General features: G+C 44.9%; 1 protein-coding gene across 1 annotated transcript in view; it reads right to left on the reverse strand.

Annotated features, from left to right (window-relative positions):
- The window catches only part of LOC119375132 (signal-induced proliferation-associated 1-like protein 2), a 99,019-nt gene that overhangs the window by 55,974 nt on the left and 15,218 nt on the right, over window positions 1-27,827 (reverse strand). Inside the window, exons 2-8 of the mRNA XM_037645327.2 lie at window positions 21,852-22,474; window positions 18,394-19,041; window positions 13,390-13,592; window positions 11,661-11,797; window positions 6,207-6,416; window positions 3,117-3,192; window positions 792-889 (exon numbers count right to left, since the gene is read on the reverse strand). Of these exons, the coding sequence (XP_037501255.2) occupies window positions 792-889; window positions 3,117-3,192; window positions 6,207-6,416; window positions 11,661-11,797; window positions 13,390-13,592; window positions 18,394-19,041; window positions 21,852-22,342 (1,863 nt within the window). The 5' untranslated portion in view covers window positions 22,343-22,474. The remainder of the gene's footprint in view (window positions 1-791; window positions 890-3,116; window positions 3,193-6,206; window positions 6,417-11,660; window positions 11,798-13,389; window positions 13,593-18,393; window positions 19,042-21,851; window positions 22,475-27,827) is intronic.

Raw genomic sequence — 27,827 nt, forward strand, 5'->3', positions numbered from 1 at the left:
CGATGAGCCCAACGATATCGGACGCCCGGTGCGTCGTTGCGGAGCTACGATTTTTTGAAAATCATTGTTTTTTTTGGCGATTTCCCCAATAATTTCGTCGCCACCGCCCGTCGTAGGCGCACAAATTTTTTATAGCACTTACGCGGTTTTCGGTGAAGATATTTTGGAATCGGATATAAAAAGGGCTACAGAAACTGAAAATGTGATTTTCAAAAAATCGATTTTTTGCCATTTTTCGCGATACGAAAGCCGCGTCCCCCCTTAAGACAATTGGTTTCTTTGTTCAGTGAAGTTGCACAGAGCTCAGAGAATTAATAATAATATCTGGGTCTGCGCAAAACCAGAATAAATATGAGTGAGGCATGCCGTAGTAGAGGGCTCCGAAAATTTTGACCACTTGGGGTTCTTCCTCGTGCACTAACATCGCACAGTGCGTGGGCCTCTAGCATTTCGCCTCCTTGAAATGTGACCTCCGCGGGCGGGATCGAACCCGTGACCTTCGGGTCAGCAGCCGAGCACTGTAATCGCTACACCACCGTGGCGGACACAGCGCAGGGAATTGAAAGCATAGCTCTAAAGTTAAGCTAGAGCTCACAATAAAGGTCTGGAGCTTTTGCACTAATTCACTGGCCCTTCACTTATACTCCTTCAGGAAACCGCAAGATCTTCGAAATTGCACACTGTCAGCCATGCATTTCCTCAACACTGACATATGGTGTTCAAGCAACATCATCATCATCCCTGTGCCCCTGATAAAACACGCCTAGTTCTGATGTTTCGTATGCACTCACTCTTGTTGTCGAGGCCCGCCCGATAGTTCTGGAAGCCCTTGAGCCGAACTTTGTGGCCAGCATCTCGAGAAACTCCTCAAAAGCCGGACCCGCAGTTTCTGCAGCAAAGAGAAGACATGTACATTTTGTTACATGATTCGCTTTGATGCTGTATATTTGCAACTGCGATTCAGCAGCATGGTGTCAACCCTCTACAGCCCCTGGTAATAGAGTTATAATGAAACATGAACAAGAATGCACTGCAAAGCACATCACTTCACTGTCTTGATTGAAAGAAGTATCTAAAACAGTGCTGAGTGAATGTCCACAGTGCAGCACCAGCTCAAGGTGATTCCCCTCCCCTCCTTCACCCCCCCCCCCCCACCCCAAGAAATGTTCGGCCTGTGTCATGCCGAGAAACCGTCCGACAGCGAAGCTGTAATGATCATGATTTTGGTACAAACAACCCTCATCGTCATAATCATTTTGTTCTATTTATTTAAAGACCATTATCATCATTCTGGTTTTATTTCTTTATTCCCTTCCCCTCTGGTCACATGACCTACATGACATCTACAGCTACTACTACTACTACTACTACTACTACTACTAATGTTGCTGCTGCTGCTGCTGCTGCTACTACTACTACTACTACTCTACTATACTACTACTACTACTACACTACTACTACTACTACTAGGACGACGACGGCACAAGGTAGAATAAGACAGGTTTTCTGTAAGAACCAGTTGTACCATTTACTGTGGATGAGCACAGAAGTGCCAATTCAAGGGGGTGGGGTGGTAGGAGGTGCTTGCTTCCCCCCCCCCCCTCAATTTACCTTGGAACTAGCCTCCAGAGGAAAGGAGAGAGGAGGGGGGGGGGGACAAGTAGCAATCAATGGTTCTTGGCGCTCGCCATAGCTCAGTCAGGAAAATTTTCTTTAATTCAGTTAAGAGTAGAGCTGTGCGAATAGCAAAATATTGGGGTGCAAAGTCAATTCGAATGTTAAAGTTTGAATGCAAATCGAATAGAATGTATTTTTCGAGTATTTCTCAAATATTTTTCGGACACTTCGAAGCGAACTTACAGAAAAAAATGTTGCACAGGATCCCTAAGCACATTCTTATGAAATAGCAACATGGAAGCGTTTCTTCTGGCTAGGTTGGTGAAGCACTGGAGGGGTGGTGTCCCCTAGTGTCTTATCAAGAACGAGGCAATGCAGGGACCGAATTTACCTGGTTTGGTGCCACCAAAGTGGTGTCAACAACACTTTATTGTGTGAAAGGAAAGGCACTATTTCCTCAACCTCTTCTCCTCTCCCAACTTCTGTGAAGGCCAAACTTATGTGGCGGACAAGGGCACGCTCCTTTCGAGTTCGGTGTTCCTAATCTGTCCCATATAAACGCCAAAAGAACATCTTAAATTTCGGACGCTGAAGCTCTTCGGCGTCCTACTTTTCAGACATTCTGCCCAAATTTCAGGTCCGAAACGGCATTAATTAAAGCCACCACCTCTGCCGCGAAAGAAGCACGAATTCGTTTTTTCAGACTGCCCGATTTTTCGGACGATTTTGCAGTCCCTTGGGAGTCCAAAAAATCAAACGTTGACTTTATCTTCTGAGAGATTGAATACTTCGAACAGTCAAATTGCGGCGTGAATCGAATCGAATAGCAAATACTATTAGATAAATATTAGAAAGTTCAAATATTCGCACACCCCTAGTTAAGAGAACAGCGTACTCTGTTTTACCTACAGAAAATTAACTGGCCTCAAGCAGATGTTCCCAAAATCTTTGACATCATGGGAAGTGGTGCAAGAACAGCAAGCTTGCTTTTCAGTTTTTATCCTTTCTGGCTTACCAAAGCCTTGCCCGAGGGCAAGTGTGGCTTCACGAGTATTTTAGAAGGATGACTTACCAATACAACCCAAATCATTTCTCCCTTTAGTGTCATATACAGGATATGTCGTCCCATCTGGCCTTATAAACAAAGCTGACCAAAAAATTTCCCTGTCAGTGTGGACCTGTCAAGCGTCCTGTCAAGAGTCTGACTAGGCATTTATGAAACAGGAGAACCTGGAATGGGCAGCTACTTGAAGACATCCCATATTCCCATACAGAATGCATAACCATCAACATGCACACACTGCATGCTTTTTTATTTTAATCTCGCGGCATTCCATTGCATTTTAGTTACCAAACCACATTTATTACTTGTCCAACTTGATGCTAAATTTGCAAAATCTGAAAACGAGCTCAAGCATGTAAACATTAAGAAAACTTTGGGAGAGTGGTGAACATGTAATGGTGCTCTATCGCTCTAATCAGTTGCGAGCATCACGTACCGTTGTTGTACATTTCTTCTTCAGTGGCCTGTCCTGCCCGGCAGTACATGACCCCAACCTTGTACGATTTCATCAGCTGCAACAGAACACAGGACAGTTGTGTGCAACGTCAGTGTGAACTTGCAAAGATACTGTATCAGGCATAACGCTATCACGCAAAAGTGATCAACAATGTAACAACATTCCATCTATTACAGAGCTACTTGCTAATGGTAACATCAGAGCATTGTAAAACAACAATGATTGGCGCTGTTTTATCTCCTACATAGGCACCTATTGCAAATTTCATAACACATCTCACTTAGGGTAAATTACCCACCATGGTCATGAAGCAAAATGATTATGAAACATTTGACTTTTGTCACTTGTGGCAACTTTCGCTACAGATGACAAAAAAATATCTTGCTGTGGATCATGTTTGCCATTTCTAGGTGGTTTACGGTGTTTTAACGTCCCAAAATTGACTCAGGATATGAGGGACGCCATAGCGGAGGGCTCCGGAAATTTTGACCATCTGGTGTTCTTGAATGTGCACAGACATCGCACAGTACACGGGCCTCTAGCATTTCGCCTACATCGAAATGTGACCACTGCGGCCGGGATCGAACCCAAGTCTTTCGGGTCGGCAGTGGAACGCCATAACCACTGAGGCACCACACCTGCTACGTTCCACAATCCTAAAGAAGACTCAAGCACAACAGAGGACACGGATATCTGTTAGGGGAATGCGAATATTCTCACAGTTGGGTATTCAATCCGATTTACAAGGCACTTACTGTTCAAAATATTCTGACACCGCAAAATTTCATAACGAGTACTGAAATCAGCACAAAGACTTACAGGCCTGTATTAAATTTTGCAACATATGATGCACAGATAGACAAATTAGTTTTCAGCTGACCACGCTGCACAAGTTGCATTGCTTAAGTACGATGCACATTTGCATTGTTTTCACGAGATGAAAGCAGCTTGCCACTGCCACGCCCATGTGCGGTCTGTTAATGGAGAGAGCCCGATGAACACTGAATGCAAACACTCATGCCAGCAGTGACGGCGTGAGCTCAGTAGGCGATGTGGCTGCACACAACTAAGAATGCAGAGATTTTCATACACAGCACTTGTTTTACATTCGCGCATGCATAGGGAGCAGCCAAACAGTCGTCTGCTCTCCTGCCACAGCCTTAGCGTTCTGCGTCTGGTTTCGAAACGCTTCTCTGTTGTCAAGACAATGTGCCATGACATGATCGCGGGGAGAGGCCATAATTTTCCCAAGCTTGGCTGGTATTGGTGGCACCTGTCAGAGACTCAAATGCACAATTGTGGGTTAGCACGAAGTTAAGCAGGGTTCCCTGCAGTGGCCGAACATATTCACGAGAGCCTCTGCGAGCAACGAAATGAGTGTACTGGCAGGCCTTCAGAGTTATTTCGGATATGCCCACGACAATTTGACGACTGGGCGAAGTAAGAAAGCATGGAATAGATTTTTTGGACCGCCTGATTTTTTGGATGATGTCGTGATCCCGAGGGTGTTAAAAAAACTTCGAGAATGCTTGAGCTCCACCTTCAAGAGTAGAACGCAACAGCGTAATCGGGCCTTGTGCGCATCGCCTTCTCATTTGCAAGCCAGACTTCGCTTCTCAGACAGCACCTCAACTGTGTCACGAGGAAAGGAACTTCACGCTGTTTTAAACTATCCTAGAATGCTTACTGCAAGTATAGTTGCGAAGTACCCACTACACCACAATTCATGATTCTGCGAACTAGCAAAGCACCCAATACGTGTCCATAGTATTACGTGCAATTACTCATGTGCACATTTTGTTGGTGCTAATAAATAAATAATTATTATTAAGTAATTAACGATATTGATAAACTACGTATGAGCACATTGTAATGAGACGGTCTTTAAACCACCCATTCATTGTGCAATTGAGATGGTGTGATGCCTGGTGCGACTTTATGCTTCTGCCGCGCATTTTGCATGAGTTAACACGACTACTAGGAGTACACGACACCTGCATAGGGCTTTTTTTTCAAAAAACAGTTTCAAGCACTGGCACGGCTCCGTGGTAGGACACCTGCTTTCCATGCAAATGGGTTTGATTACGGCTCATAGCCTTGACTCTCTAGTTCTTAGCATTTTTGGGATTTTTTTTGCTCCTGGAGAACGCAGATTTTTTTTTGCTCACAAACACCGATACCGACGCTGAAATCATACGAAACAAACTTTTTAATGCTACCGAGCTTAAAATTCTGATTTTAACGGTACTGTATTATTGTAACCTTGCTCAAAATTATTAGCATGCCAGTAAAACCATTACGAACAGTCACGAAACTTTTTTTTTTTTTCGTTCCAGATCACAATGGACCGGATATTATTTGCAGTGAACCAAACTAAAACCAAGATCCACAACATTTCATTGGGACACACCTGTTTAAAAGTCAACCCGCATGTAATTTTAGATTTTGTGAAGGGCTTCGCTTCAGAGAGCGTAGACATAGAATCGCCTCCATGCAAAAAGAGCCAGTTTTCACGGCAAAGCTCTTAAAAAACACACAACACAAAACATGGTGAACCAGTGCTGTGACTGAACGTAGCCTCCTAGATTAGTGGTGCGGTGCCTGTGTGCCCTAAAATCTGGAACGTGATGTGCTAAAATTTGTGTCATGTTTACTAATGAACAGAAGCTCACGTCATCTGCTTTAAGTGTTATTTTAACATTAAGAATAATAATTGTAGTGGTTTTACGTCCCAGAACCACAATATGGTTATGAGGGACGCCGTAATGGGTGCTCCACAAGTTTTGACCACCTGGGTTCTTTTAACGTGAACGTAAACGTAAGCACACGGGCCTCAAGCATTTTTGACTCCATTGAAAGTGCGGCTGGTACGGCTGGGATTCGATCCCGCAACCTTCGGTGTGAGCAGTCGAGCACCATAGCCACAAGACCACTGTGGAGGGTTATTAAATGTTATTTTAAATGCCGGCAATTAAATGATTACACTATTAGCAGCCTGCACATGTCAAGAACGTGCCAAGTGAACACAACTTCATTATAGCTGCGCTTCAAACGAAATTGCCCACTGACCCCTTGTTCGTCGAGCTTGAGGAGTTGCTGCTCCGTTGCCGGTCCAGGCACAGCCAGTCGCAGGCAGGTTGTCTGCAGCTCGGGTGCAGCCAACTCCAGCAGCTCGCGGACGGGCAGGGAGTTGGCCCCACTGCCGCTGCCACTCAACCGACCGTTGCTCACCGAGCCGCCCAGGGACTCTTCCGCCAAGCTGCAACGCAGCACAGCCAGCTGGAAGAAGAAGCGTGCATAATTAATGAGGTCATGCTAAATAAGCAAACAGTAAGTAAGTCTACCCTGATAAAGTATACTTTCGAAACTCCATTTTGGTTGATTTTACAGGAAGATGTTGACTAGTAGATGTTTTCTAGAAGTTGAAGGTTGAAGTAACCTTCTTCTAACTGCATGTCAGAGCCTCAGCGTTGGTCACAGTCTAAATTACGCACAGTTCAACTTCCGTATAAGGAAAATGCTAACATTGAAATACTATGTCATAAAATTTTGTCATGCAGAAATTGGAACTTTCATGCAAAGTCACCGACAGATTTGTATTGGCAAGGAATGTTCTGCGAAATATTCAAACAGTAGAGCAGCACAAAAGAACATTGACAATTGATGAAAGATTGATTGAAAAACTCATTTAATCAGCGCAGAAGACTAGAAAAGAGATGAAAATAGCAAGAAAACAGGAATTAATGGAGGCATCTCTCGTCTTTCCAGCTGCTGCCTCGGTATGATTCCGAAACTCATATTTTTTCCTCTCCATTCCCACTTTCTTCGCGCACAGACAGCACTGGAAAGTGGAAATTCAGTAAAAAAAGAACATAATACTCATGCAGGCCGGTATCACGAAACTAGCGATTTACACTCAAACCTCACTATAATGAAGTTAGATCTTAAACTAAAATAGCTTCGTTATATCCAAAAATTCGTTATAAACGTATATTCCTAAGACTATCCACTGCAAGACAATTCTTCACTTACTTCGTTAAAACTATACTTCGTTATACAGTGCAGACCACTTATAACGTAACCGCATATAGTGCAGGACCGGTTATAATGCGGTCTTTTTCGACTCCCGTTTAACCTCCCATAGAACCGCATGTATACGCATACCGCTTATTGTGCAGTCCCCCAAGATGAAATACCGTTTATAATGCGGTTGCGGGAAAGTATTTCTGACAAACGCGGTAGCGAGTGCGGTTCTCAAAGGAGGTACGCCGCTGGGGAGGGAGCGACGAGGTCGTTACGAAGGGCGAGGCACGCACAGTGAACGAACGAGGGGCGGAGGGAGGAAAAAGACCGCGGCAGCGCTGTGCGGGTGTGCGGGCTCGCTGAGTGGGGAAGGATGGTGGTTGCCAGGCGACGGAGTAGCCTTTGCACCGGCGGCGGCAAGGCTCCGCCGCTCCGCGGCCGCTTGCCGGCAGTGCGTTCTGCGTGGGAACGTACGATCGCGCCCTCATCAAGTGCACTTTAAAGTAAGTTTCCTGTCGGGAAAAAAGCGTCGTCGATATCACACTTACTACAGATATCGCGTTTGCTACCTCGTTCGAAAATTGAAAAGTTTTGCGGCTTCATGACGCGAGCTTTCGGCGACGATCTCTACATCCGTTAGCTCCGCCGTTGTACCAGTGCTGTCGTCACCTCCAACGAAGTCTTCGATGCACATGCTTTGCGGCTCCGCACCAACAAAGCTCTCCAGCTTGCTCCACGTTTCGGCGAGCTCGCTTTCTTCATCTGCGCATGCCAACTCAGCTTCCTCGGATTCTTCCACTGATGCTTCGTCAGTGCGTCCACCGAAGCCCGCATGCCGAAAGCAGTTGGCTATCGTCGACTGCTTGACGTTTTCCCACGACGCCTTGAGCATTTGGATGGCGCCCAAAAGATCGATCTTCAGATGGTGCTTGGCCCATCCGGAGTCTACAAGCAAAATGTCGATCAGCCGACGCTTGTAGATAGACTTAAATGTGCGGATAATGCCCTGGTCCAACGGTTGGAGCTTCGAAGTGGTGTTGGGCGGCAGAAATACCACTTCGATGTTGCTCAGCTGGGCATCGGTGTGGTGTGCCGTGCAGTTACCGACGATAAGGGATCCATTTTCAGCCGTGAAATTTCGATCGCGATTCGACCATGGTTTCTGGCTGTAATGCGCATACCTCAGACAGGTGGCCTGAAACGTAGTCGGCGAATTTCCGTGATGACACTTTGTTTTGTCTTGCTTTTTTTCCCCGTGTTCATTTCGTTGGCAATGCGGTCTCTGGCGGTTAATTTTTGGAACCATTTCGGAGATTTAAGTGGTTGTGAAGCGCCCAAAATCGCACCATATGTCGATTATCGGACATCGGCGAGGCTACATGTTCTGAACACGTTTTGGTTATAGTGCGGTACTGCTTATAGTGCCGGATATTCGCGACTCTCCGGCGACCTTACGTTATAAGCGGTCTATTACTGTTAAACTATATTACCGGTATTTCGTTACATCCGTGTTCGTTATATCGAGGCTGAGTGTAGTTTACCTGCAATTATTTGCTGCTGTGGCAATCTGTGCACCAATGCTACTTTGTGCTTTTGCTTTTTTTTTTTGTGCATAGCTATGTGACCGTAAACAGCGGCAAACTGATGCTCCTTTTGACCAGTTCAAAGTGGGAATTGCGAAGTGCTGTATGGTGAGCGAAGTGCAACTTTGATACGATCATATGGGGTTACTGATAAGAAGTACTTATCGCGAGCCTCGCATGAGCTGGTGATCGTTCCAGGTCTTTCTGGGCCCTGAGAATATTGTACAGTATAACCTCATTACACGGATCTGTTTACAACAGACATTGGGATATTACATACCGATTTGCTGCGTTATGCTGACCTCCGTATTTGTTCCATTGATTGAGCTTCGTTTACAACGGATTCTGGTACAACGGACATTCGGATATAATTGACTAAAATTTCAGGCCAGCAAGGTGGTCAGGACTGCTTTAGAGCGGACTTTTCTACCACGGTCATTACTTTCGACTTCAAACATCGCTTAGCATACTTTCGGGACGGGCAGCAGCACACCGCGGATATCGACGTACCAATTTAAGAACGAAGGCCGCCGATCTCCGGTCTGTCAATGATCAGCTATGCCTAGCTGTAGCAACAAAAAATCGGCACGCAGCGTGCTTGGTGTTGCATTTTGGGACGCTGACACATGAAACTGCGAGCCGCTGACACACGAAACTGCGAGCCGCTGCCACCGCTTCTCCGAGCGGTCGCTGCGCGGCGAGCTTGGCCGGGGAGTCTGCTGCCGATGCGCAAAATGCCCATCCGCAGTTCTGAGGAGCCAGCAGGCGATGCGATTCGTTGCTTGCTGCGAAGGACATTGCGGCTTCTCGTTTTCGCAAGTCCGCTTGCGCAATGTTCTTGCCCGCAAAGTTCGGATTTGTCGCGTACATCGGCACCGTGAGCGGAGTTAGGCCTAGCCACGACATCGAGTAGAAAGCTCGGTTGCGATGTACGTACGAGGCCGCGGTGCCCGATATTTCAAAGTATGTCATGCTCGAATGCAGGTACAAAAAGTTGTTCCGCGGTGGTCTTCGTCATAAGCTCCAAAGTGCTGATAAGAAGAACCTCTAACAGCGGGTCCAACGAGTCAACGCTATTACAGTCGCACGTCTGCGATGTTTCGCGACGAGTGCGGCGTGCTATCGTGATCTGATGATTGAGCTTCCGCTTGCAGCTGCCAAACTAAAGCTTTCTAAATTATCATCGACCCGTGAACACAGAACGAGTGCGAATGCGCCACTAAGTAGCGCAATTTTCGACAGCTACGACCTCGCGACGCACAAGCAGCAGACGACGATCCCGAAGCGAACATCACGGAAGAAGCAGCCAATCGGAGGCCTTGAATTGAACTTCAAGCAGGTGCTGTTTGTATGTTTGTTATTGAATTGAGAAGCTAGCTGAAATGGAGAACTGCTCTTACGACGAGTCCAATATGGTGGCGACCGGTTGCGCCGTTGTCAAGCTATAAAGTTCAAAAACGCTGATTTTTCTTTTTGCTATTTCCGCAATTTTCGCCAAGTCGGCAGACGCAAAATAAAATTTTATAGCACTTCTAGGTAGTTTTCAGTGAAGATATTTTGGAATCTGATAGAAAATGGGCTACAGAAACTGAAAATGCGATTTTCCAAAAATCGCATTTTTTTTCTGGTTCCTGTTAAAAATAAGACCATGTTTGTGACGCGTAATTCTCTCCGGTTATAACAGACCCATTCAACGTTTACATAAAAGTCTGTTGTAACAGTACCTGGATTTTACATACTCCCTTTACAACAGACCAAAATCCTCTTCACTATGAAGGTCTGTTGTAATGAGGTTATACTGTAGTAAATAAATAAATAAACAAACAAACAAACAAACAAACAAACAAGGAAGCAAGCAAGCAAGCAAGCAAACAAACAAACAAAAACCTGCACACTGATTTTTGTGCCTGGCATGAGGCTTCATTTGAGGCTGTTTTCAAGGGCCTCAAGGTGATTGGAATATCAAATGATAAACAGACAGCTGTAACGATAATGACCTTTGGACTAATGCCAATGAGTCCTCATTGAACAAAACAAAAAAAAAAAGCGTGCTTATATGTCATTAATAGTCTATATATTCTGCATGTACTATATACCAACTGGCGGTATCAACAGTTTTATGAAAAATCGCCAGGCCTTCGCGGAACACGCAGCCCAGTCACAGCGAAAGCTGGAAGAGCGGTCTTTCTGGAGCACGTTGTAACTCTCTTGGGGAAACTAATAGTATGTACAGTGGCAAGGTCCCTTCTATGCCATAAATCATCATAATTTTTAAGCAGGGAAGCATCCACTATGCCATTTTCTTCATTCTGAAGAATTATGGCTGAGCCCTTTGTAATGTGTTGGAAGCAAGCAAAGACCAACTCCTTGCCCACTTCGCATTGTGTGACGCCTGGTTGTTATATTTCTCTTGTACCACGCTATATTACGTATGTTAACGCGATTCCTTGCCTGACATGACGCCTCTATAAGGTCTTTTTGCAAACAAGTTCCAAGAAGTGACATGGCTCTGTGGTAGAATATTGAACTGCCGTGCAGAGGGCCCGGGTTTCAAATATCATTTGATTTTGAATATTTTTTCTCATTTCATTTTTTCTTATTTCGTGGCGATAATGTTTACAGACACCGGTGGCGTGGCAGCAGACAACTACGGCACCAAAATCACCTGTTGTTGCGATCTCATAACAGCTTTCGCTGTAAAATAGATGCAACATTTAAAAAATGTAGAGTTTGCGCAAAATTGTGAGCATTTCAAAAGCTCATATTTTAGAGAAATGTATGCGAAAGAACGCTTCCTCCGCGGGTGCAAAACTTGCCTCGCTCGTTCGGATGATGATTCTATACAGTGTCTGTGGTGCTCCGCCGGGCGACGGTCTCGCAGAGTTTGGCACATCAGACGGTCCTTGCGAAGACTAACTGCAACCGGTCCTAATCGTTCGTCGATGCCAAACCAGTTTTGATGGACCTGCACGTAACGATTGGTCAGGAGAGGCGACACAATGAACTGGCACTGGCTTTTGAGGCACTTATAAAGAGTGCCTAGTATCTCACAAGCTGCACATTCTACAAAAACTCTCAACAATCATGGCTTACACACTTTTTTAGGACTCTCCATGACTCTCAGGGCAAGATTGGGTGCAGCCAGCCATGCACTATAGAGTGAAGGTTGCGCGTGCGATGTCTCCGTTGGTGGGCGTGGGCTTAGCCATAGTGCATGTGCGGTTTGGCCAAGTGGGCGGTATCTGGTCGCTAGAAGACTTGATGCTTGCTTCCACTTTCTTTTTTTCTCTCTTTCTCTTTTTTCTTTCTGCATTTCACTTTACTCTCTCCCCTCCTCCTCACCTGCACTTCCCTTTCCCACTTACTTGCTACACTACACTATACAAGGCTATGCTATGCTCGGCTAGCGTGCCTGGATAGCCGAGTGGTTAGGACGCTCGCCTTCGGATCGAGGGTACGCAGGTTCGAATCCCGCCTCGTGAAGAATTTTTTTTTCCGGCAAGAATTTTTCGTCTCGTTCTACGTTTCTTTCCGTCTCTCGTTTGTATCCCTCTTTCTTTTTCTCTCTCTATGTGCTTGTTCTCTCCCCCATCAGGGTCATTACACGCCATGCCGTAGCGGTGAGTAGTGGGATCTACCCAAGTTCTTGTGGCACATACCATTCATGATGATGATAGCTTCCGGACATGACCACACATTTTACGCCGAGCTAGAACAGCTTTGCTGTTAAAACAAAAACAAAGGAAATGAAACTTGCTCGAGAGTACCTGTTTACATTCCGGGCTGGTTTTTCGCACTTTCGCTATTCGTGCTACTGAAATCTAGCAAACCGAAGTTGCTCTGCGGGCTACTGATGCTGCCAGTGTCGAAAATTTTATGCACAGATGCATCAGAATCTGTAGAAACACACAATCTTTACAAAGCTGCAGCGCGTGGCATTGATGTCACATTGGCAACTGCATTGGCAGACTTCATTCATGCTTAAAAAAACACCATGCTGCAAAGAAACAAAAAAGAGAGAAGCAAAAAGCAACAATATTGTTTTCTTTACCTGCTGGATGATGCAAGCTGGCCAGGCATGCTTCAAACCTGGTAAATTCTAACTTGAAATCATTGATAGCAGGCTATCGCTGGGAGTAGGCACACACAGCAAAGTGTTCATCTCACCAGCCTTCTGTACAGCTCTAAATAACAGTAACTTGCCATATCTGCTAGTGAAATTAGATTGAAAGAAAAGTAAAGAAATTATGACGGCCAACATCATTCGTGTTGATTACGATAATCGATTTTTGTTTGGGCGGTGCAACTGCGACACAGATGGAAAAGTATCGCGTGTGTCATTCAATTCACCTGTTCTCTGCTTCAGGGACAGATGAAAATTTGAACCTCCACAATTTTCAACGGCTGTCAAGGGTGTCCCCGTGCAAGGAATTTAAAACTACACTGAGGTGAAGCACAACTACACTATAACCTCATTATAACAGCCACACCTCATATGAAAATAACTTCGTTATATCCGAAAATTCGTTATAAAGATACATTCATAACACTGTATCTATGACAGGACATTTTTTATTTACATTGTTATAACCGATAATTCGTTATATCCGTGTACGTTATATCGAGGTTTCAGTGTACACTCGTACCTTTGCCATGGAAGTGTGTCCTATAGTAGAGGGCGCCCCTGTCCACTCCATCAAGCAGTGTGGCCGGCCGCTGGTAGGGACATGCTCCATCGTCCAGTCCGGGCCTTTCCAGAATGGCGAGCCCACTCAGACAAGTCGGCCGATGCCAGGGACCGTTGTTGCCATTGTTGCGGGGAGAACCACCACGACCTGATCGGAGGCCCCTGCAGCGCCCGCGCGCACAGAACAAAAGGTTTTTGTTAAAGGGGTACTGACATGAAAATTTTCAGTTGTCCTTTAGTGTCAAATGAAAGGCCAAGCCCACAACAGTCTTGAAAATGTACTGGTAAGCGTCAGTATGCCCTGCAACATTAATTACAGCATCGTTTAAAAGCTAGTTGTTTCTTACTGCACCCTGACCTCACAACATGGTAAGAGCTTCTTGTCGCGCGCTTGCGCAAGATATCCTGACGTTTCCACGGCTGCTCCGCTCCGTGGCTCCATTGGTGATGCCAAGCGGCCATTTTGATCTTTTTGTGACTGACATCATCTCAACCAGTCATACTGGTACATCAAATCACCAGAATTGATACTGAAGCCTGACGTCATGCTATTGTCGCTGTCAGTGGGTTGCGCCATGCAAAAATGTACTTTGGTGTCAAAATAAAATATCTTATCAGGCATTTCCCAAGCTTCACACTTGCTCAGAGCAGCCTCTGTATACAGGACATTGGTATGATGGAGCAACCTCAGCTTCAAAAGTCGGTGTTGGTAAGCTTTAATAAGCGTGCGACATCTGAAGCCTGAAAAAGTGGAAGAAGCTGAATCCACTCGGAGCAATGGAAGGCAGAGGCCACAGGAAAGAAGCAACAATGAAGTGCTGGCTCACAAACACTGCTTTCACAAAAATCCTCAATGACTGCAAGCTACTTGCGGCTGCTTAGAGGCATAAAAGAAACATTAGGCGCTAGTCGCTGTTAACGAGCTTTCGGTAGTCCGGGAACGCTTACTATTGCTATGAGGCATAGACATGCTCTGCTCAGCTGTCTCCTCAACTGATGCACTGTATGTATCAATTGAGGAGACAACAAACGCAAAACATGAGTTATACGAAAAAGCAAGATTGTCATTTATGTCCACAAACCCCGTAATTTGAGTAAAAGTTAGGTTTCAGACTAAGAATTGGGAGAGCGAATTCCTGCTTGTTCATGAGTGAATCTGCTTGCCATCGCAAAAATTTGGAAAACACTTTGCAAGAAGCCAGTGTGAACAGCTCACAACTCAAGGAAGGTCTGAAAATAATTTGAAAATTCGAGAAACTCACATTGGTACTATGAATGTCATCTTTATTTGATGTGTGGCTGTGTAGCCGCTTTTCGCATGAGGATGACCATACAGCAAATGGACCGCCATTGTGTTCTACTGCAGCCTTCAGAAAGGTAAAGGGAATGGCAGCAGCACTAAAAGAAAGCAGGAGAAACCGAGATAAGGAAACAAGGACAGGAAGGATGCTGGCATCCTTCCTGTGGCCGTCTCTGTTTGCTTGTCTCGGTTCTTCCTGTTTTCTTTTGGTGCTGCTGGCATTCCCTTTACCTAGAACTATGTACCAACTTGCCCAACAAGCCACGCTAATGAACATCAAAAAGGCTTTTTAATCGAGGTACTTGGACAGGAGCTGTGGAGACAGCACTAATCAGTGGCCCAAGCAAAAAAATTGGACGTTACACAATAAATCAGTCATTTTAAAGCAAACAGGAATTCCTGCAAGCACCTCCCCAACTGGGCATGCACGAAAGAAAGTCTGGAGACATTGCATCGATCGATCACCTGTGAAAGTTTTTGTATTGAAATGTCCCTAATTTATGGCTATAATAATACATAACTTGAGAAATCAGGAGAGGACCTTCCTAGAGAACCGAAGCGCAATTGGCAATTGTGTTCGCGACTAAAGGAATAGTCCCGCCCATGAGCCGGACCGCAGAGTCACTGGCCGTCACCTAGATGATGACGTCACTTTAGAGTGCGCGCCCATCGATGCTGGCTCATGTTGATACGCCACTGCCACTGCATTCTAAAAGGAAATGCCACTGCGTTCAAAAGTATGCAACGATAGGTCTGTATAATTTCGCTGCAGGTATTCTGTGTAGGTGCATGCCTGTGTACTATTTTTGTGTTTATTATCCGATTTTAACCCCTTTGGTGTTCACACTAGTATTGATCAAGTAACCTTACGTATTAATGTTCCACATAAGACTTACACTATGTCAAGCCTTTTGTTGGGTTTTTCAGGTGCTCAGCATTAGATGAAATGCAGGCCCTTAACAGTGTCCCAACAAAGGAGGCCCTCAGCATGGAGCTAGCATTTTCACAAGAAAACCTGTTATTATCAGGCCCAGATTTTTTTTCTTAGTAATGTTTGTACAGCTTAGTCTGTTCTATACCAATGAAGAGAATAAGTGGTTGCATAAAGAATAACGGAATTCGATACATAAAAAAAATAAAAGAAAATACAGGTGTTTAGTCTTATTCAGGATAAACGAGTACAGGCGTGAGGAGGGTTGAGCTGCACTATTTTACATGTGTATATTATACGCATACATACAAATGTGCACGAACATACATAAAGGACCGTCGAACCCTCCCCGCTGCACGAAAAAAATTTTGGCTAAACCCCTGATTGAAGTCGCTGCTCCTTGGAGCCGGCTTGTAGCGTAGTGCAGAAACAAACGAGGACACAGAAGTACAACACAAACACATGCGCTAACGAAATTGCGATTGTATTCGCGTTGTACTTTTTCTGTGTCCTCGTTTATTTACGCGCTATGCTACAAGCCAGTTTGCGATGAACCAACAAGCCCATGTTGGTACCCTTGGAGCCATTACTGCGCGATTTGGATGTCTGTGATGAAGTAAAAAAAAACAAGATGGAGGACTGCAAGGAAGTGAGACTTTATGTGATCAACTGTTGTTAAGGTATAGAAGTACCTATGGCTGAAACTTGTGGGAAAGGACAGAAATCAGTTAGTAATCCCGTTGCAACATACGTTGATATGCCCTTCCTTCATCCCTCTTGTTACCCTCATTAGTGACATGGATCAACATGTGTATCACATATTGCCACGTGCGTTTCTCATTATCACTTTTGTTGTATTCATTTCTCACCCACAAAGACTGTCAGCAACGCTCAGCGCAAACCGCGCCTCATCAAGAAGCTTCGCGATTATTGTAGATCGTTCCGTTTAGATTGCGCGCCGCACGCGAATGTTCCAGCTTTGTCCAGAGATAACGCCGCCACCAGCGATATCACTGGAAAGTTCGATAGCGCCTGTATAAAAGCCAACGCGCTTGACCACTTGTCAGATTATTGATGGCCGACGCCCAGTTCGCCACTATCAGTGTACAGTGTGTATTGCTGTAGTTTGAGTTTTCGTTTCCCGGCCACAAGTTTGGCCAAATAAACAGTTTCATCTCGACACACCGACTGCTGTCTTCATCGACGTCACGACCACGTGACAATATGATACATAGCGAAACCACAATCCATTCTACCCAAATTAAATCGCCAATGCATAGTCCCTGTAGAAAGGTCCCCTTCCTCCTCCTCCTTAGCACAAGTGACCATTTCGGCCAATGGTCACCAGTGCTCAGAGTTGAAAGATGCTACTGAGCTAACAAGCAAATAGTCATCACAAAAGAAGCAAAAAGAAAAGCGGAAATTTTCATTCTTAAAAATATTTAATTATAAAAAGATTTCATCAAATACGAAGGGGAATTGAAAAAAATCATAAATTATTTAGTGCAGCGAAATATGCACAACTATCAATGAAAGCACATACTTACTTTTTAACATTGCCTCCAGGGTAGTCTTCATTCAGTTGAATGCACATTTGCCAGTGCATGATTAATGTTACTTGTCAATTCTCCCAATGTATGTTTGACTTCAACACTCAACTACACAAAGTCATCGACAAACGTGCTATTGGTGAACGCGATGATCACTAAAATATGGTAACTATATTTGCTGGAAAAATGTAAATAAGCCCCCCCAAAAAAAACGAGACAAGCGACGCGGTAAAAAAAGAAGGCCAAGACTGCTTATTATAAGTGGAACTGGCAACTCTGCCAATGCTAATCTTTTTCAGGGGCGACTGTACATTTGTAACAGACATAGAAGAAATGAACTTGGTAAAAAGACAAAACTTCAGTGTACCTAAAATTCCCCGTCTGTTCTCTAGTTCTGAATGCCACTAGGATCACACAACGAGAATGGCAGCTATCTCATAGAAAATTCACAGCCACTACAAGCCTTGACAACCTTATCAGGCTAACAGTACACAGCAGTAACCGGCATTGGAAACGATGATGAAAATTCCTGCTGCATTACAGATCGCCTCTTATCTACATATTTTTTAGTGAATTTTGCTAAAATGCAGTGAAGAGCAGGGCAAGATTAATTTCCCTCGTGGTAAGCTAAGGTGAGTCCACAAATGACATCATGCTTGCTGCAATAAAGCTAACTTCCACTATGCACGAGTTTGACTTGTAAACAAAGAACTACCACCAGAGAAAATGACATTTGTCTGCAGGCTTCTGAACTTCTATAATATGAAAATTTAGTGTTTAAATCTTGAGGACTACCTGCATTTCAATTCTGCTTGACGACCTCTGAAAGTCTTCATGGTTCCCAATGGAAGATACTTTGGTGAACATTGTCACTTCAATTACAATTTTTGGCGTCAATTACATTGACACCAAAAATAATGAAAGTTTGCATTTCCTGTGCTGCCTTCATGAGAGCTGACAGCAATTAGCAGGAGCGCTAACTGAGCTAGTTGGAAATGTGGTTCGCGCAAGTAAATGAAACAGCGTTGACAACAAGGCACAAAGAAGAAAATTGACACGAGTGTGTCCAATTTCCTTCTTTGTGCCTTGTGTTAGCTCTTTTTTATTTACCACTATGAGCTGCTAATACGCTTCTCCCACTTTGATTACCAAATTGCGTGTGCAGTAAGTTAGCTGACCTACCTAGACGTTGCCCTGGTTAGCCCAAGCTGCCTCTGCTGCTCTCCTCCGACCTCGTTCCGGAAGAAAGGGCAGCTCAGGAGCAGCGCACTCTGCCGGCCGTCTCCCGAATCCGGCACGCCTTCCACCCCGTCCTCGCCGAGTCCGCCTCCAGCTCCAGCTCGCTGGAGCATGGATGCGGCCGACGCACCCGTTGTCGTATTCCTCCGCCTCCCGAGTATGGATGCGAGACGGCCCGACGCGCGACTCAGGTTGGCTCCGAGGCTCTGGCAGTCGTAGTGGGCCAGCGCTCGCCTCCGTAGCCGTTCCTCGGCCGGATCCGGTAGCGACGGCTCGAGGCTTCGAGCGTCGGCGGACTCGCTCCGGCCGCCCGGTTTCCATTTGCGAAACAGCGAGCTCTCCTGGTTTGCTCCGCCACTTGAGCTGCCGGTGGTGGCGCTCGCGCTGCCCGTCGTTACGCTGGCACTGGGAAGTCTACTCCAGTTCTTGCCACGGTCCCGGAGCTCCAGAAGACGCTGGAACTTTGTCTTGAGGCGTGGACTCGATCCTTCCTCAAGCGCTCCGTGCGCCAAGGTGTTTGAGGCGTTCTGGACTGCCGGGGCAGGGTCGAGACGGCCTCGCAGAAACTCCTGGATGTTGGCTGGTCCGGGGCTGCACATAAAGCATCAAAGTGCCCTTAAGCTGACCTATTCTTGCTGAAACAGTTAAAAAGTGGAGACAGACACATCGGGCATTCTGCAGCAAAAGGTAAACCAGTGGTCTAAAGTGACAGGACAGATGCAACCAAGAGCGAAACACCAGTGAAAGTGGCAGAGGGTTTGACGGAGTGATTGAAATTAGGAAACTTGAAGGTGGCTACCTAACATGGGGCAGTAACTGCAAATTATTGAGATTAGTGCCTTGTTCTGTATCAGACTCAGTAATCACAATGGTGTAGGTAACTTTGCTACTATGCAAAAAAACAAAACAAACAGCAGTAGTGTAAACAGCACATGAGTAACACACAAGTATGAAGTGCTGACAAGCTTATCACAGAATCACGGCAGTTGCGACCAGTATTTCTGTTTGCGAACTCCCAGAAAACGTGAAACCTGTGCAGCGCACTGCAGGAAACATAGCAGACGTAGCAGTTCAGCCTTAGAATAAGAAAACAGAGCTGGAAGGTATTCATCTATGGTCATGAGCAGCTTAATTATGAGCTATTATGAACATTTTTTCCTTCCCATGATAGCCGTTGTAGTATAAATAGAAAGAGCATAACACGAGTGAACTGATGAATCGCACATGGCACTTCATGTTGTCACTGTTGCTAAAGTTATCAAGCCAGCAATGAGTGACACAGGATAAAGGCTTTACAGTTTAGTACCATGCTTCGCCCAAGTTATTTCCTACAAATCTTAGTAGCAAGAAGGCACATCCCCTGTGCCCTTTTTTGCTTTGGAGCCTTTGTTTCTGCCGAAGCGCTGTACATAACCAAAGCTGGCTTCTGGGCCCTACTAAGAGTAACACAAAAAAAAAAAAAAAAAGATGTTTCTGTGGCCCTATGTGGTACACATTTCTCAAAAAGAAAATTTTGCCTTTAAAGAAACATTTGTCCTAACAAAGGTATTCAACCCAGGATCATCATCTATGATATGAGGTGACTAGGAGGCTTGCAGATTGCAGAGCAATGACTCTGAGAGGAACTAGTCATGCCAGGATAGATCCTCAGATCAGGATGCATTTTAATGCCTCAGTAATAGAATCCTCACGATAAGCAAAAACAATTGTACATGTCTGAGTTGTCTTTCACCATTGTAAGAGTCAAGGCATACAAAGAAATGTATAGTGAATATAGATACCATTCAAGTGCATAATTATGGCATATAAGATGACAGTAGCGCATAAGTAATTACTAGTAGTGATAGTGCAGTTAATTAGCTATCACTTATTACTATTAGACATGCCTGAAGCTTAGGGTGAAAGGTGCCAAATGAAAGGCGTACACAAGAGAAAGTGATGACAGTGGAGTAATTAATAGTAGTGACAGTTATATTTAATGAGTGATGGCAATAATTTCAAGAAATTGATTGGAGGATACGGCTGTAATGTATCAAGTGAAAGTGTACAGAGAGAGAGGGTGAATCCAGTGAGAGACTGAACTTGCTAAAAATAGGAAAGCAGAATTCAAAACAACAAATGACAACCCAGCAGCTATCAGCAACTACAAATGATGAAGTGAGTTAGCAACTGTCACCAATCCCCATTGTCAGGATTTATGAGTGTGAGCTGCCCCACGGAGTGAGCGCAGCTGGTGGCCGTTTGATGTTGTGGTTGACAGATGGCGTGTTATCAACAATAAGCATTATGCTGAGGCATCCAAAGGTTGATTCGCTAAGGAAAAAACCCTGAATTTTGTCAATGTTTTTCAGCATTGAAGTTTTCGGACAAGAAACCCGCATGTGTTTCCACTGGACCATTGTGCTACGCTATTCAGGTGTATGACGATTGCTTGCTCAGTCGAATGCTATGCATAACAAATAAAAAAATGCAAACAAAGCTGTGAGACTATTTGATGTAGCTAGCAGTGCTCTACGCATTGCTGCCTTCATGGCAAAGCCAGAATGAAAGCATGTAAGATGGCATGAGTCCTTGGAAGAGATCGATGCAAGCACAGGGAAGCTACACTCCAGGGAATCATGTTATGTCCTCGGAGAGACTTCATGCTATGTCTAACTACATGATGTATTTCGATGTTTTTCATATGCGAGACACCATATTACATTACAGTGACAAATGCGAGCAGTGAGAGAAGTCTACGTAGCTTTTATAGCACTGCCTGTTAAGCATGAAGGAAAGACGATAACTTTTAAGGGCTGTTGTCTGTTAGTTCTCATTAATATTGTGCCTGTTAAGCATGAAATTTGAGTGTAAAGGCGCTAAGAACAGGTGTAAGCTCAAACATTTTTCTTGTTGCACTAGAGCCCTATTTCTTAACAGATTCAAAGACAATGTCCAAGATTTTGAAACCACAGTAATGTCAGGCAATTAGCTCCTACAAACATTTCGTGCTTTTTCATTTCAGGTTTGTGGTAATATTTGAGATCCATGCATAAATGCTACTGCATATTCAGAAGTTATAATAAATATTTTAACAATTTAAGCATTTGGCTAAACATTTTAAGAGGAACAGAACGGAAGGACTGAGAATGTTCACCATCTATAATGCACTTTGCAATGAAGGCAGTGAACTAGAGATCGCTGCTTGTTAGGTTTAGGAACATAAGAAGCAACACAGCAAGTAGAAAGCATTGCTTGTTATGAAGAAAAAGAGCCATCTCCACAGATTATTATCACTACTACTACTACTACTACTACTACTACTACTACTACTACTACTACTACTACTACTACTACCACCACTACTACTACCGCTACCACCACCATGTCTAATAATAACCCCTACAATAGCAAAAACAGACCTTCGTTGATCTTCCCTTCGTTGACCTGCAGCTCGGTACTCCCGCAGCATTGCAAAGAAGCTGCTGTCCCCTCCGGACGAAGCAGCCAGAAGATCCAACGACGATGCCGAGCCATAGTCCCTCCGCGAGGGGCCTCCGCGAAGTGCCCCCGGCTCACCGACTGCATTGACACTCCCATTGTTGTGGTCCAGGTCCAGAGAGCTGTTGCTCCGGTAGAGGCTCATTCGGGACGTGCGCTGGGAACGCTCGCTGTGCGTCCGCTGAGGTCGTGCGGGCCCCACCGACGTCGTGTTGCTCATGCCGATCGCTGTCGGGTGGTGGGCTGCCGACGTGGCAGTCGCGTGTATCTGCTGCGAGGACGGCGATGACTGCGGCTGTGCGTGGTGGCCATTGAGCTGGTTTGCACTGCCGCTTCGATGGAGGGCATCGCCGGGAGGCAGGCAGGCGTTGTAGTATTGGGCCGAGCAGGCCCGCAGGACGCTCGAGCTCATGGAGCCCTCCTGGTCATCGCGAATGCCGTTCGCTGCCCTGTTTGCACCTCTTCGGCTTCTGCTGCCGCCGGCATTCCTGGCGACCTGTGCCACGGCCCGGCCTCGATTGCTTGGCCATGCCCAGGGGTCCACCTGTGTGTAACAGAGTTGCTTAGAGTGGGGAAACTGAACCACTTGCATAAGTGAAAGGGGCAATAACATCAAGTTCTCAAGTGCCACCTGTGCACTGTTCGTTAAACTGTACACAACATACATGCCCCATGGCAAATTGGCACTACTTAAGCACATCTGGTGCAGTAAAGATTTTTAATATATCTTTTCATACTGCAGTTGAACTGTAATATTCTGGCATTGAAAGGCAATGATATGAAGTGAGTTCTGTATGGCCAAGGTGTATGCACATGATCTAATTTTTGTACGTGCACTTAAGTGCTAAGCTTGAGATAAGCTGCAAGCATGCTCTGGATTGTGCTCTGGCCTTGGGCGCATAAAACAATTGTGGGCATGATGCAATTAACAGTACTGCCCTTCTGCACCCCTGGGTGTCTGAGCGCATCGAGCAAGGAGGTTTCAATGTCTATCAACTTTCGAAAAGAGCCCACAAGGCATAATGCTTGGGCGCTGAACATTGGACAAACACTGGCAGGCTTTGGACTCTTCAGTGTTGCACTCTGAACACTTCAAGCCAGAAGGCTAGGCATCCAGCCCATGATTTATTGGCAAGTTTCGTTGCTGCTGCAGAAACTGAACATCTGTGGTCATGTGCCCTCTCACCGCATGGCAGGCACACCTTCAGAATGGAGTGGAGCTGAGGACTACTTGAGCAGTGCACTACCTGAATGTTCATATTCACATCACTCATACTACGCTGAAATAGGGGTCACTCTCACTGGGAGGGACCCCTATCACTGGGATTCAGTGATATTGAAATTCCTGTTAAAATGTTAGCTGAGAGCCTAACATGACTTAATGCGACAATGATGGTCACAGTGCAGTCAGTGTCACCACTGCTGTCATGCTGCCCTGATCAACAGCGTATGCACAGCCCACAAGTGGAAGGTTAACAGGTCTTCAGAGGCACGTGGTGTTTTTGGTTGCAAGAACAATGAAGTCAACTGAAAGGAGCACTGACACAAAAATTTTGCGGCATTTCTTTTTCCTGCATTAAGTAGCTAATGAACCCCTTATCATGGCTGGAAACCTCATTTGCTCGAGTGCACAGTGATTAATTATTTAGAGACATCTACATAGTGCTCAGTCACAGTTTTGATTTCAGAAAGCACCGAGAGAAGCGGGACCAAGTTTTTTTTTCTTTTTTTCTCGTAAACACAGCTGGCCACGTGACCACACAAAAGAGTGATGCACGGCGTACACAGCAATGCCTTCATGAAAGTGCCGCGTTGACAACTGCGGAGAGAGCACATGCAAGAAGCATGGCAGACAACACAAACTCGGGACGGAGGTGGCTGCTCACATTGCAAACCAGTTGATGTCGAAGTCACGAGGTGCTCTGTTTCACACTAAGTTGCGCGGCATACACATGAAAATTTATTTTAAATATGTTCTTGACTATATTACCCATTGGTATTTTGTAGATTATATATGTGTGTCCACACAAATCTGTCTCACAAGTTACCTCGCCTCCAAAATTTTGTGTCAGTACTCCTTGGGAGAGGCCTTTGCCCTGCACTGGGCATAGTCAGGTTGATGACGACGACTTCTTGAACACACAGCCGTGCTCTACTCAATGGGCTCTTTCAGAGACAGTGCAGGATCATGCTTTCTGGTCAAGCAAAGTCTATCTAATCCTTTCTTTGGGCGTCAGGAACATCAGTGTCCTTCCGTCAATCTCCTTCACGCAACACCAAGCTGCAACGTCTGTAACATCACTGCCAGTGTTCAGCTGTTCAATATGCCAACATTGTGACAGGTCTGGCATATGCCAGGGTACTGTTCTTGTTGCGCTGAAGAAGTTGTCTCACATGCCATGTCACGTCACCTTTCTGCGTCATTAGAGCACTGTGATAAAAAGCTCAATCCCAATTCTAGACCTAGCTCTCTCTTTACATGCTTTGCCCTTTGGGAGAAGCTGCCAACACTTCTGTTTGCACAAAACCATGGTAACTTTAGTAGTACTCGCTGTTCGGCTAGTTGGTGCATGTCTCAATTCGATAGTCAATTTCGCACCAAAATCACGACCACACTGAGATACGAAAAAACACATAGACAGGATGGGCGCTCACTTGCAACTTCCTTGCTCTGAGTTACAATAAAAGTTGGAAATAGCTGGACAGCTATGACAGGACCCCATTAACCTCATTTTACTACTAGAGAAACTTTGGTTCTTAATTATCCACTCACCTAAGTAGCAAGGCCCACTTAGCTATGATAACTCCAAGAATGACCCGATTCCTTGTGTATGAGAAAAGCAACGCCAGTTGGGTTGTGAATGCTTTAAGCACATACCCAGTGCATATTTATTTTAGTTTGCCGATCTTATAAATGGTCCTTTTTCTCCACATTTGTTCTTTGCCATTTTGAAAAGGGAACAACCTAGAAATTCAAAGCCGAGTTTCATAACTGAAAGCCTTGTATGACAGCCAGTACTGAGGAACTTAATGTGACAGGCCACTGGTTCAAAAACTGCACAACCAGCCAATAGTGAAGGTGAAATCAAGTTAGCGTAGAGTTGGAGTCACTTAAGTGCATCATAGTGGCAGATCAGCTTTTACAGAAGCCCACAAGCTGGAGGAAGACCCACGAAAGCAGGAATTGTCATCCATCTGCAGAGCACAAAACTACGAACAATACATACACGAGTTTTCTTATTTTTCATTAATAAAGCTTCGCAGTTAAAGAAAAGCTCCAGGACTGAGCAAAACATACAGAACAGTCCCTGCATAAGCAAGCTGCAGGAGCCGACTTCCAAGAGCCCATTTTAAATTCTAGGGCGCCTACTGCAAGTACAGAGCATAGAATGTCGTGTTGAAATGGGCACACATTTGTCAAAATACTGTAATGTGTGTTTTGTGATTTGAAGAGTACATTACATCCAGTTTGACACTACAGACTCACTGCTGTTTATGAACACAAGGTCCACATAATACCATATCAAGATCATGGCAAAGAACTGTCATGGCAGCCTGTTCACTGCTATCGAGGCTATGAAAGTGCATGCACAAATTGGACCACATAGAAAGCTATGGCCAGGCTGCTGCTGATGAATTTTGGCAGAGACTGTGATGGGTGGGTAGCTTTAGAGACCCCGTGTCAACTGCTCCATAGAGATAGGTACTGCCAAGCTGCTGATTATGAATTGTGGTACGGTCCCTTATGATTGGACAGTTTTATAGCTCCTCCCCATTAAGCAATTCATATGGCATGACACGGGAATTATAATATGCAAACAGAATGAAAAACTGTTGTTACTGCTGTTGCTGCTGATGACAGTGATGATTAACCATGGCTTAGCCCTTTGTGATGGGCTTTAAGGCTAACACCCGACACAAAAATTTTGCCTCCCGTTTTTTTCTGTTGCGATAAGTAGCTAACGACCCACTTATCATGACTGGAAAGCTCGTTTGCTCGAGTGAACGTTGGTTCATTATTTGGAGACAGTTTTATAGCGGCCAGTCGCAGTTTCGGTTTCAGAGGGCGCCAAATGAGGCGGCACCCAGAATGGTTTTCGTGTAAACATAGCTGGCTGTCGGCACATGAAACCATGTGCACATGAGCACCGCGTTTACAATTCTTTTCAACGAAGGCTTCCTCGCTGCCTCTATAATACCCTCCCTGAGATATTGTAGATATGCTTGACCCCCCAAAAATGCACTACCGAGGCAAGGACATCAGCCTTTATACTCCCGTGTAAGTCTGCCCCCTCTTTCCATTGAAAAGGTCTGCTAGGAGAGAGTGCTCGCAAGGACCGTGGCAGCCAACACAAACTCGCGGCGTTGGTTGTTTACACAAAAACCAAAGGCGCGTTTTGTGTGCAGTGGCATGACGCGCACTTTAAAATTGATTTGAAATATGTTCTAGGCTACATTATCCGTTGATATTTTGTAGATGATGCGTGTGTGTCAACACAAATCTATCCCACAAGTTATCTTGCCTTCAAAATATTGTGTCAGCACTAAGGCTCCCACTTGTCATGAAATTCAAATGGCGTGATAGCTGGTTCAACACAATTCATCTGTCTGGCAATGTTTGCAATTACGCAGCTGCACACATGACCTCACAAGTGATGAGAGGTCGCTGTTTATGCCGCTACAGCTCATGATAAATTTTGGCATAGCTATAGACCTCAAATGCACTCGCAGAGGTCGAGTCTGAAAGAAATTTTTGCATGAACTTCATTAGAAATGTTGCCGTTCCAAGAAAACATACGAGCTCCGTTTCTTTTCGTCGCTGTTATAATGGCCTGAATTGCCTTTGCCTTCTCGGAGTCCAGATGCGGGTTAGCTAGTGACCACTGATGACAACCCTAAATTGAGGGACTAAACTTCTAATCCCACTTCTGACACAAAGTTATGTTTCTGGATGGAACTGGATTGTACGCAAGCAACACAACGACAAGGTCTTTAGCCAACAGCTATGTTTTCAACCGGGCATGTATCAACCGCACCTGGGCCAATTTATTGCACTACAGGAAAATACAAAGCTCATGGCCATCTAAAAGTAACTGTCTTATTAACATGAGCATAAAATATATAACAATGACAACAGAAATTTAAAATGTGTATGGAAATGACACCAATGCATGTGGAAAGCGTTTCATCAGAGACATTGTATGCATAGTTGACACTCTGAAACATTACAATGAACCTTACAGCCATGTTTTATGCAAAATCATCAGAAATTTCTTTTTAAAAGAAAAAAGGAACAGATTGTAACAAATGGATCCAAGATTGCCGGAACAAAAGATGTCGTTTCTGCACGATGCAAATTTTCCTCTCAATACCGACGTCCAAGCAACACATCATAAAAAAAGTGGATGCATTGTTTAAACTCCGTATGTACAGTAGAGACTTTCAGTCGAAATATTTTCACCTACCGAGAGCTATGTTAACTTTGATGACAAACTTAAGCGCGACTGCATTCAATGCAAATGATTTCTATTCCAAGCGCCTATGCCGCCTAGTCATCCAGTCGTCTACGCCTATTTCTTGACTTCTCAAAATAACACGCAGCTGGAATTCTGAACTTCCTTCCTTAAAGTGATGACTCAAACACCAAGCCCATAGCTGCTTTATAATTATTATGCGAGTAGGACAAAAAGAGAAAAGAATAAGAAAAAACCTGTGAGTCACAACACCTTCCAAGGGCACTTATACTTGCCAAAGTAGACATGAGCAACACATTCGGAATAGATGGCTGCATAGAAAATTGAATGACGCGGACACAGAAAGGCTAGTACACAGAACGGGCGCAAACTTCAACTGTAATTCAGAAAGCCAAAGCAGTCCAATATGAGTACGCACCATCC

This window comes from Rhipicephalus sanguineus, chromosome 11 (genome assembly GCF_013339695.2).
Source record: "Rhipicephalus sanguineus isolate Rsan-2018 chromosome 11, BIME_Rsan_1.4, whole genome shotgun sequence".
NCBI lineage: Eukaryota > Metazoa > Arthropoda > Arachnida > Ixodida > Ixodidae > Rhipicephalus > Rhipicephalus sanguineus.